Raw genomic sequence first — 21,195 nt, forward strand, 5'->3', positions numbered from 1 at the left:
CCATCCCTGGAACCAGCCCGGATGCTCACCTCAGCTCTGTGAGTTCAGGTGAAAGCCCTCGTGAGCACTGTCAGCTTTAGTGAACGTTGGGGGGTGGGGGAGTGGGAGGGGGGGTTAGATCACGTGCTCCTCAGCAAAGAACTCGAAAGTCCTACCTTGACATTGACATTGATGTTCTCCAAAGTGATTTCTCAGCCATATGGCTGGCTGCAAAAACTCTCTTCTTCCCGTTACCCTATATCAGCCTCTCTGGCGTCGTTCCCCTCAAATGCCTTTCCTTTCTGTCATGGAAAGAACTTGGCTCTGTGCCAGCAACTGCCCTCCAAACTTGCATCCCTGAACTAGTCACCGTTCTTCAGCAGAGCTATGAGCTGTCCAGGGAGCAGCTCCATCCTCTTCAGAAGGCAGCTGGTGGCCAGCTCTTGTTACTGATTCATTCTTTTCAATCTCACTTTTAATCCAAGAAGATTTTCAAGTGATTTGAAAATCACCCCAAAGGGGGTTCTGGTGGAGTAAATCTGCTCCATCACTTTCCATCAGAGTTCAAAGTATGCCTAGGAGATGGAAGGACCAGAGAAGGTGTTAAAGAGAAGGTGGGAATGGAGTTGGACCTTGACACAAAAGTAGACTTAATGGGTGGGGATGAAAACAGAGGACCACTTCAAGCTATTTTCTGAACTTCCAAGCTATTCACATGTTAACTCTTCCCAAATAGAAACATGACAAAAAGAGCTGATATTCTCTTCACATTCTCCGTAGGAGTTGACTAGGAAGGGTTCTAAATCTTTCATCTGGCTTTTTTAGGTCCCTTATATAGGTGATATCATACAGTATTTGTCTTTCTCTGACTTATTTCATTTAGCATGTCCTCAAGCATATCCATGTTGTCACAAACAGCAGGATGTCTTTCTTTCTAATGGCTGAATAATATTCCATTGTATGAATACATACTACATCTTCTTTATCCATGTATTCATTGACAGACATTTAGATTATTTCCATATTTTGGCTATTGTAAAAAATGCTGCAATGAACATGGGAGCGCAGATAACTGTTTAAGATCCTGTTTCCATTTTTCTTTGGATAAATACCCAGAAGTAGAACTGCTGGGTAGTTCTATCTTTAATTTTTTTGAGGAACCTCCAAACTGTTTTCCATAGTGGCTGCACCAGTTTACATTCCCACCAGCAGTACACATGGGTTCTCTTTCCTCCACACCCTGGCCAACATGTCATTTCTTGTCTTATTGATAACAGCCACTCTAACAGATGTGAGTTTTGATTTGCATTTCCCTGATGGTTTGTGATGTTTGTCTGAGGAAATCTAGCTTCCATTGTTTCATTCACAGCCGACACTCCAGTGAATTCACCTGAATTAAGTTACTGAATATGCACAGATCCTTCTTTTCCTTCGTTAGGACTGCTTTGTCCTTTTCTCCATCATTCTCATTTCTAGCCTTTCACCATCTGCCACTGTTTATTTATGCTCTTCCTCATTTCCATTTCATAATTTTTAAAAATACTGACTTCTGACCACAGTTTCATACCTCCAAAGCCCTTAACTGTTTTTTTTAAGCTAGTAAGGAATACTAAAAAATAACAGTACCAAATAACGACATAAAATAAAAACCAAATACCAAGAGCTGTTGGGTAAACTAATAAAACATTACAACTTTTCATCCAAACCAGAATGGATCATGGTGGGTGATTTCTCAAATCCAGATCACCTTTCCTTGGCGGCTGGGTCTCTAAAAAGATCACAAAGTCAGGGAAACCCAACTGAAAACGCAAACATCCTTGTGCACAGGGAGAGCTGCAGGGTTAGTGACAGTTATCCAAACAGAGGGGGTCCTTGCGGGTGGGTGGGACTGGGAGGGGCAAGCTCACTTGAAGACCCGGAGGAGAAAGGAAATATGAGAAAGCCTAGAGAAAAGGTTTGAAAAACGATTTAACAAAGGCCAGAAAAGAAGAAGGAGAAGAAGAAGAAGAAGAATGAGGAGGAGGGGGAGAGAGGAGGGGGAGGGGGAGAGAGGAAGGGGGAGGGGGAAGGAAATAAGGAAGTACATTAGGAAAATTAGGTAGTCAACATCAAAGGAATTGAGTCTGCTTTTCTAATTCTTCCCTTTCCAATCTGCCTGTGTGTATTTACTACACTACCTACCTAGTGTTTCTAGTCCTCTGTCTCTTATTCAATCCAGCATCACTGCTGAGTATCAGACACTTTGGCATCTGCTAGGGCAGCGGCACCAGGATGTGGACCCTGCCCTGAGCAGCAGCCAGAAGGAGGAGGCGGTGATGGGGGAGGGCAGGTGGGACATTGAAGATGTCATTGCAGGGCCGAATAGACTTTTGACAGGGTAATGGTTTTTATTAACTAATTACAAGGCTTAACATAATCCCAAGAATGACATTTTACAGGTTTAACAGATTCAGCAGTTCTATCAACTAACTACATTAGCCCCAATGTCACAATAAAACTCTTCTGTTTACTGAAAGTCTGTAAGACATTGAGCCCTAGGCGTTTTCCCAAAGAGTAGAATAGACAGTGAAACTAAATGGAATAGAAAATAAATGGAGAAAAGCAGGGGGTGGGGAGGGAACAGGAGGGAAAGAACAAAACAAAGAAAGTGCATGGAGTAAATATGAAAAGGACGCAGGGTTTGATGACTACTGAGAATAAGAGCTGGAGGGATTTGGGAAGGTTATCTTTGAAAGTCATTGTAGGAGCACGTTTGCACTCAGAATCAAGTTGACACAGCAACCTCTTTTCCTACAAGAGTATTCAAGAAAGATTTTGTCTTCAGCACCTTCAACAAGCTTCATTTGAAATGGCCTAACCACAGTCAAGTCCTTCCATATAACATCCTGCCAAAAAGTTTCACAACTATCGTTTTGGAGCCAAGTAAATTATTTTTAACCAGTAGACACCAAAGACTCTTTCAAGTAGGTCATCAAACAGAAGTCTGTGTTCTTCCGCTGCTGATTCTAACCTCATAATTCAAAACAGTTGAAAGGTCTAAACACCAACAATGAACATACAAAATGCTTAACAAAAACCTAGCTCCTAAAGTGGGGAGGACTCCCGGGTCTCTGGTTTACCGCCTCTGGATTTATAGATAGTTGAACTGAGATGTGGTGCCCTTGAGTGATGCTCTCAGAGCTACACAGCTGATAGCAAAGCGGGGGCTGAACTTGAATCCCAGCCTCCAGACTCCTGACAGCAGCATCTCCCCCCCACCATACCGCCCTCTCCTCGTGAAGAAATAGTTTCAATCTCCTCTTTTTCTGCAGCCCCTCTGCTTTCAGGATTCTCCCGAGATTCCATATAAGGTCATAAGAGTAAGACTCGTGCATTGAACAGTCTGAGCTCGGGCACAAAAGTGAAATGTTTTTATTTTCTCCAACTGCTGCCTTTAACTATGCTTTCCTCTTCTTATGGCTTAAACACATCTTGGGTAAATTCCTCAGTTCTTTTGTTCATTTTATGTATTAAAAAATGTCCACTACCATTTAAAACTTCAATTTCTTGTTTTCTTGCCAACCCACCATTGAATGATTCTTACAATTTACTTCACACGGAGAGAATAATTGCAACTTATTTAATTGTTCATCTTTACCATTTTTGTTGCATGTTCCATTACTTAAAAAAAATTTAAACACTTTAATTTGAAATAATTTTGGACAGAGACAAGTTCCAAAATGGTACAAACAATTCCTACATATTCTTAGCCCATAATCCCCCAGTGATAATATTTTACTTCTTTGGCTTTATTATTCGGTTTTTTATATATATTATATTTTAAAAATACACTTATATGCACATTTTCCTAACCATTTGAGAGTAAGTTGTAGACATTATGCTTCTTTGCTCCTAAATACACTTCAGTGTGTATTTCTTTTTTAAAAATGACATTCTCCTATATAACCATGCAATGATTTTCAAAGCATAAAATTGACATTGATGCAACACTACAATCTAATCTACAGGCCTTATTCAAATTTCAGAATTATCTCACTAATGTCCTTAAAATAAAATGAGAAAATTAATTTCTTTCTGGTTCAAGATCCAATCAAGCATCACTCATTGCATTTAGTTGTCGTTTCTCTTTTGGCTTCTCTTATCTGGAACAATTCCTTAGTCGGGTGTGGGTGTGTCCGGGCGGAAGGGTGGGACATAAGACTGCGGTTGTGCCATGGCCCGGGGGTGGGGGGATGGGGGGTGTGGGGGGGAGTGGATGGACCACAGAGGGTTCCGGGAGGGTAGCACCAGGTGCCCTGCTACTCACTTTGCTAGTGTCATCCCATCCAGCCTCACTACAGGTCAGTGAGGAGGAAGCATAATCACCATCTACAGACGGGGACATGGAGGGGCTGCACCTCAGCTGCCCAATGCCCTGCGGCTCACAGGAGGGTGGGACCAGGACCTTCCTCAGACAGCACCGAGGCCTCCTCTGAGAGATAGACTAGACTCGGCTTGTGGGACAAAGCTTTGTTCAAGGAACTGCTGCCATGGCGGTTAGATCGGGGATTCTGAAAAAGCAAAACACGAAAGACTGAGCTCATAGACACAGAGAACAGAGTGGTGGTTGCCAGAGGTGAGGGTGGGCGAAATGGGTGGAGGGGGTTAAAAGGTACAAACCTCCAGTGATGAAATAAATGTCCTGGGGATAAAATGTACACCCTGGTGACTAGAGTTAACTTTGCGTTGCATGTTTGAAAGTTGCTAAAAGAGTAGATCTTATAAGTTCTCACCACCAGAAAACAAAATTCTGTAACTATGTGTGGTGATGGGTGTTAACGAGACTCAGTATGGTTATCACGTCACAATATGTACGGATATTGAATCATGTGGTACACCTGAAAGTAATAGAATGTTATATGTCAATTATAGGTCAATAAAAACAATTCTGGATTATGTGATGAGCCCATGCACACAGGACGCGGGTAAATGGAGGGGTGCATTAAACAGACAAATGTCAAAATATAGTAACAGAGAAGCGATTAAAGGCAAACGGGATAATACTACTCAGCCATAAAAAAGAGTGAAAGTTTGCCATTTGCAGCAACATGGATGGCCTTGGAGGGCATTATGCTAAGTGAAATAAGTCAGAAAGACAAATACTGGATGATATCACTTCTATGTGGAATTTTAAAAATTACAACAAACTAGGGAATATAACAAAAAAGAAACAGACTCACAGATGCAGAGAACAAACTGTGGTTACCTGTGGGGAGAGGGAAGGGGGAGGGGCAGTGTAGGGGGAGGAGAGTAAGAGGTACAAACTATTACATATAAAATAAGCTACAGGGCTTCCCTGGTGGTGCAGTGGTTAAGAATCTGCCTGCCAATGCAGGGGACACGGGTTCATTCCCTGGTCTGGGAAGATCCCACATGCCATGGGTCAACTAAGCCCGTGAGCCACAACTACTGAGCCTGTGCTCTAGAGCCAGCGAGCCACAACTACTGAGCCCGCAAGCCACACTACTGAGCCTGTGCACATAGAGCCTGTGCTCCGCAACAACAGAAGCCACCGCAATGAGAAGCCTGCACAATGCAACGAAGAGTATCCCTTGCTCGCCACAGCTAGAGAAACCCCACACACAGCAATGAAGACCCAACACAGCCAAAAATACATTTAAAATATTAAATAAATAAAAATTTTTAAAATAAAATAAAATAAGCTACCGGGATATATTGTACAACATGGGGAATATAGCCAGTATTTTATAACAACTATAAATGGAGTATAACATTTTAAAATTATGAATCACTATGTCGTACACCTGTAACTTACATAATATTGTATATCAACTATACATCAATCAATCAATCAGTAAAAACAATAGACAAATAAACAAACAGGAAAGTCAGGTGCCTTCTCTGTTTTTTATCCTCACATCAGATTTCCATCAGCACCCAGATGTTTGTTCCTTTCAGTGAGCATTTATTGAGCACCTACTGTGTCCTCAGAATTGTTTCAGGGATCTGGGGAGATAAGGAGCTTGAAATCTACCTGAGCTGAAGGAACAGACTGAGACAGTGAACAAATCTGCGGATAAGCGGGTTTGGAAGAGGAGCCTGACTTTGAGGGAAAGCAGTTGCGCTTGGATCTGCCCCAGGACCCCCCTGCTCACCAGGAGAACATGCTGTGACCTGGAAAGAGCTGACTGCTGGCACAGCTTGGCTAAGAGGAAGGTCCAGGAGAGGAAAGGACCAGGCTCGCCCTGCACGGATGAACTTCCTGGCACTCGAGCCCTGGGGCAGCCGTGGAATTGGCCGTCTTTCCTGTGCTCTGTCTAGTATCCATTCATGGGCTACCTATGGAGATGGGTCCTATGCGTTTTATGTGTATTAAGCCATTTAATTCTCACAGCACCCTTATAAAATACTGTGATTATCTCCACTTGACATATGAAGAAATGGAAATACATACAAGCTAAGTACCTTGCCCCGGTTCACATGGCCTTTCAGTAATAAATCTAGGATGACAACCCAAGATGCTCAGTGGCAACCAGGGCTCACGACATTGACCACCAGGCTGGGCTGCCTCTCACTGCGGTGGCTCTGAGCTGGCAGGCGGGGGCATGCTCTAATCAGAGTAGTAATAAGCCACTTTACTAAGAAGAAAAGCTGTGCAGAGGGATGCTGGCTAGTCACATGGTAGAAAGAGAACAGGATTTAGATCAGAAGACTAGGTGTTGATTGAACTCTGATACTAACTAGTTATGCATCAGTTAACCCCACTGACTCTCAACTTCCTCATATTTAACCTAAGGTTAACAATATCTACCTCACGAGTCTTCTGAATATCAGATAGACTGTATAACTGTGTCTAAAACAGCTCCTGGCACTAAGTAAATACGCGGTAAACAGAAGGTGAGTGAAAGATCAGTGAGAGATGCTTCATAGACACAGGTCTGATTGCCCTTGACGAGAGTGTGAAGTTCATGAACAAGGACAAAATAAGCATCAAACGTGTGGGGATGTTCAGTGAATGAATCTAGGGGTGTCTGTGGGGGTGGGGGCGGGTGGTCTATGTGTATAATAGCTGCCATTCATGGGGCAACTGTCATTTACTGAGGTCATCATGAACCTTCAATGTACCATTAATAACCATGAATTAAGGCATTTTGTTATGTACTTTGGGTTTCACCATTACATGCATTTTACAGATGCTTAAGCAGGGACTGTTCTGAGACATGGTGGTCCAGCCACCGTGCACATGTCTATGAAACCTAGCAACAGGCAGGCCTTGCTGCAAAGATGTAGCCAACTTAGCCCCAGAGCTCCTGCCTCCAGCTATGCTACTGAGGAAACCTGGGCTAAAACAGATGAAAAGAAATTTTTTTTTGGTACAAGAAAATACATTGAAGTAGATATGTATAGGAAAAAGCTCGAAATTTACATATGCAAAACATTAACTGGATTGTCTCCATACTTTTCTATACTTTCTATTTTAAAAACTTTAAATCAATAAAATGGTTATTTTAGCAAACGGTTGAAACAGGCACATTTCTTTCTTCCAAAATTAACAGACATGATCTGTAGACATAAGTTGAAAAGCCACAGTGACAATAAAGAGATTTTCAATGGATGTCCCATTAGTGTAAATTCAGGAGAAGCTCTGGGTGTTTTCATAACCTCCTATTTTATACTCTCCTCGTTTCAGTTGTATTTTATTGAGGGTTAAGGAAATAAGAAATGTTGATTTTCATATGTTGAACAAGAATCACTTGGAATATATAACAATGTAGTTAACATGGTAGGCTTATTAAATATGTTTCTATAATTCTATAACTTCTTTAGGTTTTAAAGACAGTCAAATTACTTACATGCCCTGGAATTTCAAAAACTTGTCAACAATGCTGCCCTCTGAGGCTTACGCCAAACTAAAATCCACTCAGCCTCAAAGAGTCTCTTTTGGCAAAAATTGGATGTGTAGGCTTAATAGTAAGTCCCAAAGCCCCACAGCATTTCCTGTTACTGTTTATTCCCCAGGGACCAAACTTAATGTGAGGAAAATAAAAGCTGCCTTGGATTTTTCCTGCTTTCACCAGAAGGCGTTAAGTCTGACTTTCATTTCCCTACAACGGTCTCACTTGTAGTGAGAATCTTGACTCGCAGGGTAGGAAGGGGCTCCGGGAAATCACCGCCTACAAACGGCCCGCATCACAGACAAGGACACGACCCAGAGACTATGACCATCCCCTCTGTGAACCTGCTCTGACTGGAGCTTGGACTGGATCACCATGGTTAATAAGAGGCATCATCCATGTTTCAAAAACTTAGAAGAAACAGTCAGCTATCCACAAAACTCATCCATTTGATATATGAGAATCTCGCTAAAGAACTGAACTATTGATTGCTGGGGAAGATGGCGGAAGAGTAAAACGCGAAGATCACCTTCCTCCCCACAGATACACCAAAAATACATCTACACGTGGAACAACTCCTACAGAACACCTACTGAACGCTGGCAGAAGACCTCAGACCTCCCAAAAGGCAAGAAACTCCCCCACGTACCTGGGTAGGGCAAAAGAAAAAAAAGAAAAAACAGAGACAAAAGAATAGGGACGGGACCTGCACCAGTGGGAAGGAGCTGTGAAGGAGGAAAAGTTTCCACACACTAGGAAGCCCCTTCGCTGGCGGAGACTGCGGGTGGCAGAGGGTAAAAGCTTCGGGGCTGCAGAGGACAGCGCAGCAACAGGGGTGCGGAGAGCAAAGCGGAGAGATTCCCGCGCAGAGGATCGGGACCGACCGGCACTCACCAGGCCGAGAGGCTTGTCTGCTCACCTGCCGGGGCGGGCGGGCCTGGGAGCTGAGGCTCGGGCCGGGAGTCCGGGGAAAAGTCTGGAGCTGCCGAAGAGGCAAGAGACTTCTTCTTCCCTCTTTGTTTCCTGGTGCGCGAGGAGAGGGGATTAAGAGCGCTGCTTAAAGGAGCTCCAGAGACGGGCGCGAGCCGCGGCTAAAAGCGCGGACCCCAGAGACGGGCATGAGACGCTAAGGCTGCTGCTGCCGCCACCAAGAAGCCTGTGTGTGAGCACAGGTCACTATCCACACCTCCTTTCCGGGGAGCCTGTGCAGGCCCCCTATGCCAGGCTCCCGGGATCCAGGGAAAACTTCCTCAGGAGAACGCATGGCGCCTCAGGCTGCTGCAACGTCACGCCGTCCTCTGCCGCAACGTCACGCCGTCCTCCGCCGCAACGTCACGCCGTCCTCTGCCGCCGCAGGCCCGCCCCGCACTCCGCGCCCCTCCCTCCTCCCGGCCTGAGTGAGCCAGAGCCCCCGAATCAGCGGCTCCTTTAACCCCGTCCTGTCTGAGCGGAAAAACAGACGCCCTCCAGCGACCTACATGCAGAGGCGGGGCCAAATCCAAAGCTGAGGCCCTGGGAGCTGTGAGAACAAAGAAGAGAAAGGGAAATCTCTTCCAGCAGCTTCAGAAGCAGCGGATTAAAGCTCCACAATCAACTTGATGTACCCTGCATCTGTGGAATAAATGAATAGACTAACGCATCATCCCAAATTGAGGAGGTGGACTTTGAGAGCAAGATTTATGATTTTTTCCCCTTTTCCTCTTTTTATGAGTGTGTATGTGTATGCTTCTGTGTGAGATTTTGTCTGTATAGCTTTGCTTCCACCATTTGTACTAGGGTTCTATTCGTCCGGTTTTTTTTTTTCTTTTTTTCCTCTTATAAATTATTTTTTTATTTTAATAACTTTATTATATTTTATCTTACTTTATTTCACTTTATCTTCTTTCTTTCTTTTTTTCCTTCCCTCCTTCCTTCCTTCCTCCCTCCCTCCCTTCTTTCTTTCTTTCTTTCTACTTCTACTAATTCTTTCTTTCTACTTTTTCTCCCTTTTCTTCTGAGCCGTGTGGATGAAAGGCTCTTAGTGCTGCAGCCAGGAGTCAGTGCTGTGCCTCTGAGGTGGGAGAGCCAACTTCAGGACACTGGTCAAAAAGAGACCTCCCAGCTCCACATAATAATAAATGGTGAAAATCTCCCAGAGATCTCCATCTCAACACCAGCACCCAGCTTCACTCAACGACCAGCAAGCTACAGTGCTGGACATCCTATGCCAAACAACTAGCAAGACAGGAACACAGCCCCACCCATTAGCAGAGACTGCCCAAAATCATAATAAGTCCACAGACACCCCAAAACACACCACCAGACATGGATCTGCCCACCAGAAAGACAAGATCCAGCCTCATCCACCAGAACACAGGCACCAGTCCCCTCCACCAGGAAGCCTACACAACCCACTGAACCAACCTTAGCCACTGGGGACAGACACCAAAAACAATGGGAACTATGAACCTGCAGCCTGCAAAAAGGAGACCCCAAACACAGTAAGATAAGCAAAATGAGAAGTTAGAAAAATACACAGTGGATGAAGGAGCAAGATAAAAGCCCACCAGACCTAACAAATGAAGAGGAAATAGGCAGTCTACCTGAAAAAGAATTCAGAATAATGATAGTAAAGATGATCCAGAATCTTGGAAATAGAATAGACAAAATGCAAGAAACCTTTAACAAGGACCTAGAAGAACTAAAGATGAAACAAACAACAATGAACAACACAATAAATGACATTAAAAATACCCTAGATGGGATCAATAGCAGAATAACTGAGGCAGAAGAACGGATAAGTGACCTGGAAGATAAAATAGTGGAAATAACTACTGCAGAGCAGAATAAAGAAAAAAGAATGAAAAGAACTGAGGACAGTCTCAGAGACCTCCGGGACAACATTAAACACACCAACTTTCAAATTATAGGGGTTCCAGAAGAAAAAGAGAAAAAGAAAGGGACTGAGAAAATATTGGAAGAGATTATAGTTGAAAACTTCCCTAATATGGGAAAGGAAATAGTTAATCAAGTCCAGGAAGCACAGAGAGTCCCATACAGGATAAATCCAAGGAGAAATACGCCAAGACACATATTAATCAAACTGTCAAAAATTAAATACAAAGAAAGCATATTAAAAGCAGCAAGGGAAAAACAACAAATAACACACAAGGGAATCCCCATAAGGTTAACAGCTGATCTTTCAGTTGAAACTCTGCAAGCCAGAAGGGAGTGGCAGGACATATTTAAAGTGATGAAGGAGAAAAACCTGCAACCAAGATTACTCTACCCAGCAAGGATCTCATTCAGATTTGATGGAGAAATTAAATCCTTTACAGACAAGCAAAAGCTGAGAGAGTTCAGCAACACCAAACCAGCTTTACAACAAATGTTAAAGGAACTTCTCTAGGCAGGAAACACAAAAGAAGGAAAAGACCTACAATAATGAACCCAAAACAATTAAGAAAATGGGAATAGGAACATACATATCGATAATTACCTTAAATGTAAATGGACTAAATGCTCCCACCAAAAGACACAGATTGGCTGAATGGATACAAAAACAAGACCCATATATTTGCTGTCTACAAGAGACCCACTTCACACCTAGAGACACATACAGACTGAAAGTTAGGGGATGGAAAAAGATATTTCATGCAAATGGAAACCAAAAGAAAGCTGGAGTAGCATTACTCATATCAGACAAATTAGACTTTAAAATAAAGACTATTAGAAAAGAAGGACAATACATAATGATCAAGGGATAAATCCAAGAAGAAGATATAACAATTGTAAATATTTATGCACCCAACATAGGAGCACCTCAATACATAAGGCAAATACTAACAGGCATAAAAGGGGAAATCGACAGTAACACATTTATAGTAGGAGACTTTAACACCCCACTTTCACCAATGGACAGATCATCCAAAATGAAAATCAATAAGGAAACACAAGCTTTAAATGATACATTAAACGAGATGGACTTAATTTATATTTATAGGACATTCCATCCAAAAACAACAGAATACACATTCTTCTCAAGTGCTCATGGAACATTCTCCAGGATAGATCATATCTTCGTTCACAAATCAAGCCTTGGTAAATTTAAGAAAATTGAAATTTTATCAAGTATCTTTTCTGACCATAACTCTATGAGACTAGATGTCAATTACAGGAGAAGATCTGTAAAAATTACAAGCACATGGAGGCTACACAATACACTACTTAATAACGAAGTGATCACTGAAGAAATCAAAGAGGAAATCAAAAAATACCTAGAAACAAATGACAATGGAGACACGACCACCCAAAATCTATGGGATGCAGCAAAAGCAGTTCTAAGAGGGAAGTTTATAGCAATACAATCCTACCTTAAGAAACAGGAAACATCTCGAATAAACAACCTAACCTTACACCTAAAGCAATTAGAGAAAGAAGAACAAAAAAACCCCAAAGTTAGCAGAAGGAAAGAAATCATAAAAATCAGATCAGAAATAAATGAAAAAGAAATGAAGGAAATGATAGCAAAGATCAATAAAATTAAAAGCTGGTTCTTTGAGAAGATAAACCAAATTGATAAATCATTAACCAGATCATCAAGAAAAAAAGGGAGAAGACTCAAATCAATAGAATTAGAAATGAAAAAGAAGAAGTAACGACTGACACTGCAGAAATACAAAAGATCATGAGAGATTACTACAAGCAACTCTATGCCAATAAAATGGAAAACCTGGAAGAAATGGACAAATTCTTAGAAATGCATAACCTGCCAAGACTGAATGAGGAAGAAATAGAAAATATGAACAGACAAATCACAAGCTCTGAAATTGAAACTGTGATTTAAAATCTTCCAGCAAACAAAAGCCCAGGACCAGATGTCTTCACAGGCGAATTCTATCAAACATTTAGAGAAGAGCTAACACCTAACCTTCTCAAACTCTTCCAGAATATAGCAGAGGGAGGAACACTCCCAAACTCATTCTACGAGGCCACCATCACCCTGATACCAAAGCCAGACAAGGATGTCACAAAGAAAGAAAACTACAGACCAATATCACTGATGAACATAGATGCAAAAATTCTCAACAAAATACTAGCAAACAGAATCCAACAGCACATTAAACGGATCATACAACATGATCAAGTGGGGTTTATTCCAGGAATGCAAGGATTCTTCAATATACGCAAAACAATTAATGTGATACACCATATTAACAAATTGAAGGAGAAATACCGTAAGATCATCTCAATAGATGCAGAGAAAGCCTTCGACAAAATTCAACACCCATTTATGATAAAAAACCCTGCAGAAAGTAGGCATAGAGGGAAGTCTCCTCAGCATAATAAAGGCCATACATGACAAACCCACAGCCAACATCATCCTCAATGGTGAAAAACTGAAAGCATTTCCACTAAGATCAGGAACAAGACAAGGTTGCCCACTCCCACCACTCTTATTCAACATAGTTTTGGAAGTTTTAGCCACAGCAATCAGAGAAGAAAAGGAAATAAAAGGAATCCAAATCAGAAAAGAAGAAGTAAGGCTGTCAATGTTTGCAGATGACATGATACTATACATAGAGGATCCTAAAGATGCTACCAGAAAACTCCTAGAGCTAATCAATGAATTTGGTAAAATAGCAGGATACAAAATTAATGCGCAGAAATCTCTGGCATTCCTATACACTAATGATGAAAAATCTGAAAGTGAAATCAAGAAAACACTCCCATTTACCACTGCAACAAAAAGAATAAAATATCTAGGAATAAACCTACCTAAGGAGACAAAAGACCTGTATGCAGAAAATTATAAGACACTGATGAAAGAAATTAAAGATGATACAAATAGATGGAGAGATATACCATGTCCTTGGATTGGAAGAATCAACATTGTGAAAATGACTCTACTACCCAAAGCAATCTATAGATTCAATGCAATCCCTATCAAACTACCACTGCCATTTTTTACAGAACTAGAACAAAAAATTTCACAATTTGTATGGAAACACAAAAGGCCCCAAATAGCCAAAGCAATCTTGAGAACGAAAAACAGAGCTGGAGGAATCAGGCTCCCTGACTTCAGACTATACTATAAAGCTACAGTAATCAAGACAGTATGGTACTGGCACAGAAACAGAAAGATAGATCAATGGAACAGGATAGAAAGCCCAGAGATAAACCCACGCACATATGGTCACCTTATGTTTGATAAAGGAGGCAGGAATATACAGTGGAGAAAGGACAGCCTCTTCAATAAGTGGTTCTGGGAAAACTGGACAGGTACATGTAAAAGTATGAGATTAGATCACTCCCTAACACCATACACAAAAATAAGCTCAAAATGGATTAAAGACCTAAATGTAAGGCCAGAAACTATCAAACTCTTAGAGGAAAACAGGCATAACACTCTATGACATAAATCACAGCAAGATCCTTTTTGACCCACCTCCTAGGGAAATGGAAATAAAAACAAAAATAAACAAATGGGACCTAATGAAACTTCAAAGCTTTTGCACAGCAAAGGAAACCATAAACAAGACCAAAAGACAACCCTCAGAATGGGAGAAAATATTTGCAAATGAAGCAACTGACAAAGGATTAATCTCCAAACTTTATAAGCAGCTCATGCAGATCAATAACAAAAAAACAAACAACCCAATCCAAAAATGGGCAGAAGACCTAAATAGACATTTCTCCAAAGAAGATATACAGTCTGCCAACAAACACATGAAAGAATGCTCAACATCATTAATCGTTAGAGAAATGCAAATCAAAACTACAATGAGATATCATGTCACACCAGTCAGAATGGCCATCATCAAAAAATCTAGAAACAATAAATGCTGGAGAGGGTGTGGAGAAAAGGGAACCCTCTTGCACTGTTGGTGGGAATGTAAATTGATACAGCCACTGTAGAGAACAGTATGGAGGTTCCTTTAAAAACTACAAATAGAACCCAGCAATCCCAACATGACCCAGCAATCCCATTACTGGGCATAGACCCTGAGAAAACCATAATTCAAAAAGAGTCATGTACCAAAATGTTCATTGCAGCTCTATTTACAATAGCCCGGAGATGGGCTAAGTGCCCATCATTGGATGAATGGATAAAGAAGATGTGGGACATATATACAATGGAGTATTACTCAGCCATAAAAAGAAACAAAATTGAGCTATTTGTAATGAGGTGGATAGACCTAGAGTCTGTCATACAGAGTGAAGTAAGTCAGAAAGCAAAAGACAAATACCGTATGCTAACACATATATATGAAATTTAAGAAAAAAATAATGTCATGAAGAACCTAGGGGTAAGACAGGAATAAAGACACAGACCTACTAGAGAATGGACTTGAGGATATGGGGAGGGGGAAAGGTAAGCTGTGACAAAGCGAGAGAGAGGCATGGACATATATACACTACCAAATGTAAGGTAGATAGCTAGTGGGAAGCAGCCGCATAGCACAGGGAGATCAGCTAGGTGCTTTGTGACTGCCTGGAGGGGTGGGATAGGGAGGGTGGGAGGGAGGGCGATGCAAGAGGGAAGAGATATGGGGACATATGTATATGTATAACTGATTTACTTTGTTATAAAGCAGAAACTAACACACCATTGTAAAGCAATTATACTCCAATAAAGATGTAAAGAAAAAAAAAAGAACTGAACTATTTTGGGGAGGGGATTAAATCCATTATGCGAAAGTCTTTGGGAATGGTATTTTAACTTTGGCTTCTCCTAGTTGTGTTGGGGGAGAGAAAGTAGGGTTAATGCCTAATTATGTAGTTATTTCTATTATGTGGTTACAGAGTCATTTCTTTACCTATGTTCTCTCCAGACCTACTCCATAGAAACTTGAAAACAGAAAACCATATCCTAGCCACAGTTATTCCAGCTCTGTATACGTTTAAGCCCAGAGTTTTCTTATGGTTCCAGCCAGGGCTGTTGAGTCAGACTAACTGGGTTTGAATTCTGGTCCTGCCATTGAGTAGATACTTGACGTTGGGCAAGCAACTTGATCTTGCATTAGCAACTTGACCTCTCTCTGGCTTCCTTTTCCTCATATTAAAATGGAGTTAATTTTAATATTCATCTTCTATGTAAAGTGCCTAGTGCAGTGCATTTCACATAGTAAATATTCGATCAATATTGGCTATTGATAAGTGCTCAAAAAGTATTTTTTGGAAAGAATGTATTAAGGGGAAAGAGAGAATTGTCACAAAGAAGAAAGCCATGATTCTTTCTCAAACCACTCCAGCTCCTGCTGGTCTCAACATTTCAGATATTCTAACATCATTTCTCAGGCTCATGGAAGCAGAAGAATTCTATTGTCACATGAAATTTACATATATAAGGTGTGATCTGCTCCAAAAACCTAGGATACAAATTTAGTCACGTTACTCCCCTACCCCCTTCCCCAATTAATACCTATGGTATACTCAGATATACCATAAAAAAAAGTCTAGAGTGGGGTTCCCTAGTGGCGCAGTGGTTGAGAGTCCTCCTGCCGATGCAGGGGACACGGGTTCGTGCCCCGGTCCGGGAAGATCCCACGTGCCGCGGAGCGGCTGGGCCCGTGAGCCATGGCCGCTGAGCCTGCGCGTCCGGAGCCTGTGCTCCGCAACGGGAGAGGCCACAACAGTGAGAGGCCCGCATACAGAAAGAAAAAAAAAAAGTCTAGAGTGTCCACCTTTGTCCGGGAATGCCTGGGGCTTAATCAGTTGAAAAGGGTCAGAGCGCTCTCAAATGCCAAGTGGGGCAGAGATGGCCTGGCACTGTCTTACACTTCCTGCCGCTCCACCTCAGTGGATGGGCCTGCAGCTTCCCCGGGGCGGCACCCAGCCAGAGCCCAGCTCAAGGTCCTGGCTTGGTGATGACTGTTCTGAGACCACAGTCAGAGGACCGGCACTGCTGTCCAGGAGGCCCAACTGCTATGCCATGGCTGTGTCAGCAAAAGCCGCAGGCCTGCGGGCCACGCCAGCCGTTGCAAAGCCCATACGCCCTTTTCTCAGAACCTGGGCCATCAACCTCGATATCTCTTCTCCCCTTAACCACAACTTATTTTTAGGATTATTTCACCTATGCAGATGTGTCCGCCTGTGCCCCCGCCTGTGCGTTTGCCGGGGCCGTCACACAAAGCTCCACAGACTTGGCCGGTGGGGGAGCTTAAACAGCAGAAATCTATTTTCCACAATTCTGGAGGCCGCAAATCTAAGAGAAGGTGTTGGCAGGTAGGTTGCTTCTGAGGCCTCTCTCCTTGGCTTGCAGATGGCCGTCTTCTTCCTGTGTCCTCATGTGGCCTTGTCTCCAAACACGGTCACATTCTGAGTTACTGGAAGTTAGGATTTCATCGTTGGGTATTTGGGAGCGGGGGCACGGTTCAGCCCCTGACACCAACAACTGACTACCTACTTAGGATGTAAGTTAACTTGTTCAGTGAGAGAGATGGAGAGAGAGAGATGGAGAGAGGTGTGTACCCAGGGAGGCCTCTCCAGACTCCTTTCCAGGACAATAGGCACCATGCTTTCCTTACTAAGTGGACAGTCAAGGGCTGTCCAAACATTTACAGAGCACCCTACCAAACCCAGGAGCTCTCTGTAGAACAGAGGACCCCAGAGCTTCTCTGGGAGAAAATGGGAGTGTGGTCAAGACCCCTTCACCCTCTCCTCGAGGAATCACCTCTGACCAGTACCGTGTAAAACCTGTCCTGGAGGATTCCAGGTGTCCCGGCTCCTTCTGTTACTTTTTCACAACGACATGATTCACTGCGGTTTGAATCGGTGTATGTTATGTCTGCCGATCCTTAACTCTGGGAGCATAACTCTGCGACTCACATTCAGCCTGGCTTCACTCCACGGTCCGGATAAGCCTGAGACCTGCAGACACCCTGGCTTTATTTTTCCCCTTGGCTTCTTTTCGGAGACGGGCTGGTTAATCGCCCTGCTCAGCTGTGACACCCAGAAAAGCAGAGACAGGAAAGTCAGACACGGCCTCCCCTTGACCTGTTTGCACACACCAGACCAATAAAGTGCGGGCAGAATGACAGTGACAGCTGCCCCGTGGTGTTCAGAGGGATCCGAGAGGTTCAGTTCTGCAGCCTCAGGGACAAGGGTATCATTACAGCCCGGCTGCTCCGAGAGAAGCCACTTCAACCCAGCCTGGAAGACGGGCGGCTCTCGGCGGCGCAGCTAGACATCTGGGACCCCGAGGACCAGGCATCTGGGACCCTGAGAGCCGGGGATCTGGGACCTCCCCCCAAGTCCTACTCACCCTGCGGCACCACCGGCCACGGCTCCCATCACCCGATCGGCTCCCTGCCGGGCTTCGGCAGCTGGGCCGGGAGCCCATCCCCACCTGCGGCGACAGAGGGGCACGAGGAAGGCAGGTAAATGGGGGCCAGGCAGTCTGGTGCCCGCTGCAAGGACAAGGGCCTCCCGGGGCGGGGGGTCCTCCGGGGGAGGCAGAAGTTCTCCCCGTGGGACGATGCTCTGCTCTCGGGGAGGGACCCGCGGTGTCTGCTGAAGCGGGGCCTGCGGCACGTCAGTTTCAGCCTGGTCACCAAGGGCATGACAGATGCTCCCGACTTCCTGTGGAGCCTGTCAGAGGTGCAGAAGCTCAACCTGTCCCACAACCAGCTCCGGGCCCTCCCACCCGAGGTGGGGAAGCTGACACGGCTGGTGGTCTTGAACTTGTGCGGGAACCGCCTGAAGACCCTGCCCCGGGAGGTCAGCCTCCTCCAGAGCCTCAAGGTCCTGTTTGTGCACATGAACTGCCTGACGGAGCTGCCGGCAGAGCTGAGCGCCTGCCGGAACCTGGAGGTCCTGAGCCTGTCGCACAACTTCCTGTCCCAGCTCCCCGCCAGCCTCGCCGACCTCTCCCGGCTGCGCAAGCTGAACCTCAGCCACAACCGCTTTGCGCACATCCCTGTCTGCGTGTTCTCGCTCAGGGAGCTGGACTTCCTGCACGTGGGCTCCAACCGCCTGGAGAACATTGCCGAGAGCATCCAGTGCCTGGCCAGCCTGCAGATCTTCATTGCCGAGAGTAACAACATCCACACCTTCCCCCGCTCCCTCTGCCTGCTCACGAGCCTGGAGCTGCTGAACTTGAACAACAATGACATCCAGACCCTCCCCGAGGAGCTCTACCTGCTGTGCAGACTGGCCAGGATCGCTTGGAACCCCATGGACAAAGGGCTTCACATTTCCCACAACCCTTTATCCAAACCTCTGCCCGAGCTGCTGGAGGGGGGTCTGGAGATGCTCTTTAGTTACCTGAAGGACAAAAAACACACCTGACGTGGGCGCTGGAGACACCAACAGACTTAGCCGGGTACTTTCCTGGTCTAAACCTTCTCCTCTTCCTGTTTCTGTGGGTCGATGCTTGTGCTATTATTTGCTAAATCACACTGAACGCCCCTTCTAAGGAGGCGTTTGCTTTTAGCTCTGTATGTTCTTAATAACCCGCATAATACTATGTTCATCTCCTTCTAAACATTAATTGAAAGAGGACTTGGGTTTTCCCCAAAGAGAAATAATTCTGATTCTTCTGGGGAGCGGTGGGATTCAGCTTTTGGAAGGGAGGACAGCAGGTCTGATTCAAAGTCAATCAAAAGTGAAATATTTGCTAAGTCTGTGCAGTGGGCCAGGTACGATATAGGAGGCATTGACACCATCTGGTTTCAGCCCCTGAATTGGCAACGTGGGTAGCAATGGCAAGACATGCTCCCACCTCAGCCGCCATCAAGCATCACTTGGGACCAAAGAGCAAGCTGGGGCCCTGCCCTCCCGGCAATGACCAAATCAGCCAGAGCTTCCCCATGAGTCCCTGGGGGAAACAGCCACAGGAACTTTGCCTCCAGAATGACTGTTGGGTAACAATCCAGCTGCTCACGCTGACGTCTGGTGGTGAGTGACGGGCGTACAGAGTGATGGCTTTCAGAGAATAAATACAAACGAAAGCTAACATTCAGTGTCCACCTTCTTTCCCAATCCTCCTCTTGCACTCACGGTCACATCCTTGAGCTTTTCTAGAGACACTTGCCAGTGGTTACATTATCCTTTAATAATTTCATTATTCCTCCCGTATACATTTGCCTTCTCAGAGATGAGCTAATAATAGGGGAAAAAAAGTGGCCAAAAGGCAGGAAGGAGGAGGTAAGGCAAAGACAGGCCACCCAAAAAAGTCATTACCTTTTTCACATTCAGAGAAGGGTGATATTTGCCACTTGGCTTTCCCATATGGACATTTAAAGATGAGTTTGCAACACGCAAAACTCTTTAGACAAAAGGATCTGTAAAAATATGGTTTGTTTTGTTTTTAATTCTGAGAGTACACAGCTGTCAGTTAAACGCAGAATCAGGACGAGGAATTACAGAGCTCCTGCCACGAGAGTCCCTGAACCTCACTGTTGTCACAGCAGCCAAGAGCCCCTGAGACATCACGATGTGGTGACAGTTCACGAATTAGAATGAAAAGGTGGCAGTGAACCTACAGTACCTTCAGATCAGTGGAAGTCCAAGCATTCGGGTTTCTTGGCACGTTTGTTTACAGGACACAACGAATAATAGCAAGACAGGAATGGGGGTTGCTGCTAGGATTTATCTAACTTCTTACTACCCTTAGTTTAATTCAGTTAAATTTATATTTATTAGCACCTTCCCTGGGCAAGGACCTCGAGAGGAATAACGCTGAGCTCCTTCTACCAAGGAGCTCAAAGTCTGGTGAAAGAGACAGACCCATGTGGGTTTCCACAATGTGGCAAGTTGTGATCCCCACTAAAGAGAAAGGACTGAAGCAAAGATGACACACTAGATGGCGTAGAGCAGACTGAGTCCCGGGTTTCAGAAACCAAAGGACACGATCAGGATGAATCAGTCAAACCCCCATTCTAGCAGTCGTCTCACCCTAATTCCCCCTTCTGCCTTCACCCCCTGTGGGGAAGGGCCACAAAGCCTGGGGCAGTGGGTGGCTCTTTCTCAGGTTCAGACTCAGGCAGCTTTAGTATGGGGGACTGCGGTCTTACGTCTTCTAAGGGCTGCTCAAGGCGGGGGCGGGGGGGCGGGGGCTGGTGGTGGTCCATGTAACTTATTCACAGGACAAGTGATTTTCCAGCAGACCCCAACATCAATTTCCCATCCAGCAAAGAAGGCAGCCAATTCCTGCCTTTACCATCAGACACCATCGTTCCATGAGCACCTTGGTGCATGAGCTCTTGTGTTGAACCCCTGCAAACAGATCTTACCAGTGTCACTGGGAGGCAACTGCAGTCCCCTCCAGAGCCCCCTCCAGAGCTCCCTCCAGCAGCAACCGGAGACCCGCTTATCCCCGCCAGGCACACACAGGCAC

At 44.5% G+C, this 21,195-nt stretch overlaps 1 protein-coding gene across 1 annotated transcript; it reads left to right on the plus strand.

Annotated features, from left to right (window-relative positions):
• Positions 1-17,934: 17,934 nt before the first annotated feature.
• On the plus strand, positions 17,935-19,812 carry LRRC30 (leucine rich repeat containing 30). Its single transcript, XM_060120915.1, has one exon. It carries the CDS (start codon positions 18,240-18,242, stop codon positions 19,143-19,145), a length of 906 nt encoding a protein of 301 aa, XP_059976898.1. The 5' UTR covers positions 17,935-18,239; the 3' UTR covers positions 19,146-19,812.
• Positions 19,813-21,195: the final 1,383 nt, after the last annotated feature.

Source organism: Lagenorhynchus albirostris, chromosome 14, assembly GCF_949774975.1.
Source record: "Lagenorhynchus albirostris chromosome 14, mLagAlb1.1, whole genome shotgun sequence".
Lineage (NCBI taxonomy): Eukaryota > Metazoa > Chordata > Mammalia > Artiodactyla > Delphinidae > Lagenorhynchus > Lagenorhynchus albirostris.

What these genes read in the sequence shown, in the direction of transcription:
- LRRC30 (XM_060120915.1), top strand. Translation starts at nt 18,240, where the DNA reads ATGGGGGCCAGGCAGTCTGGTGCCCGCTGCAAGGACAAGGGCCTCCCG.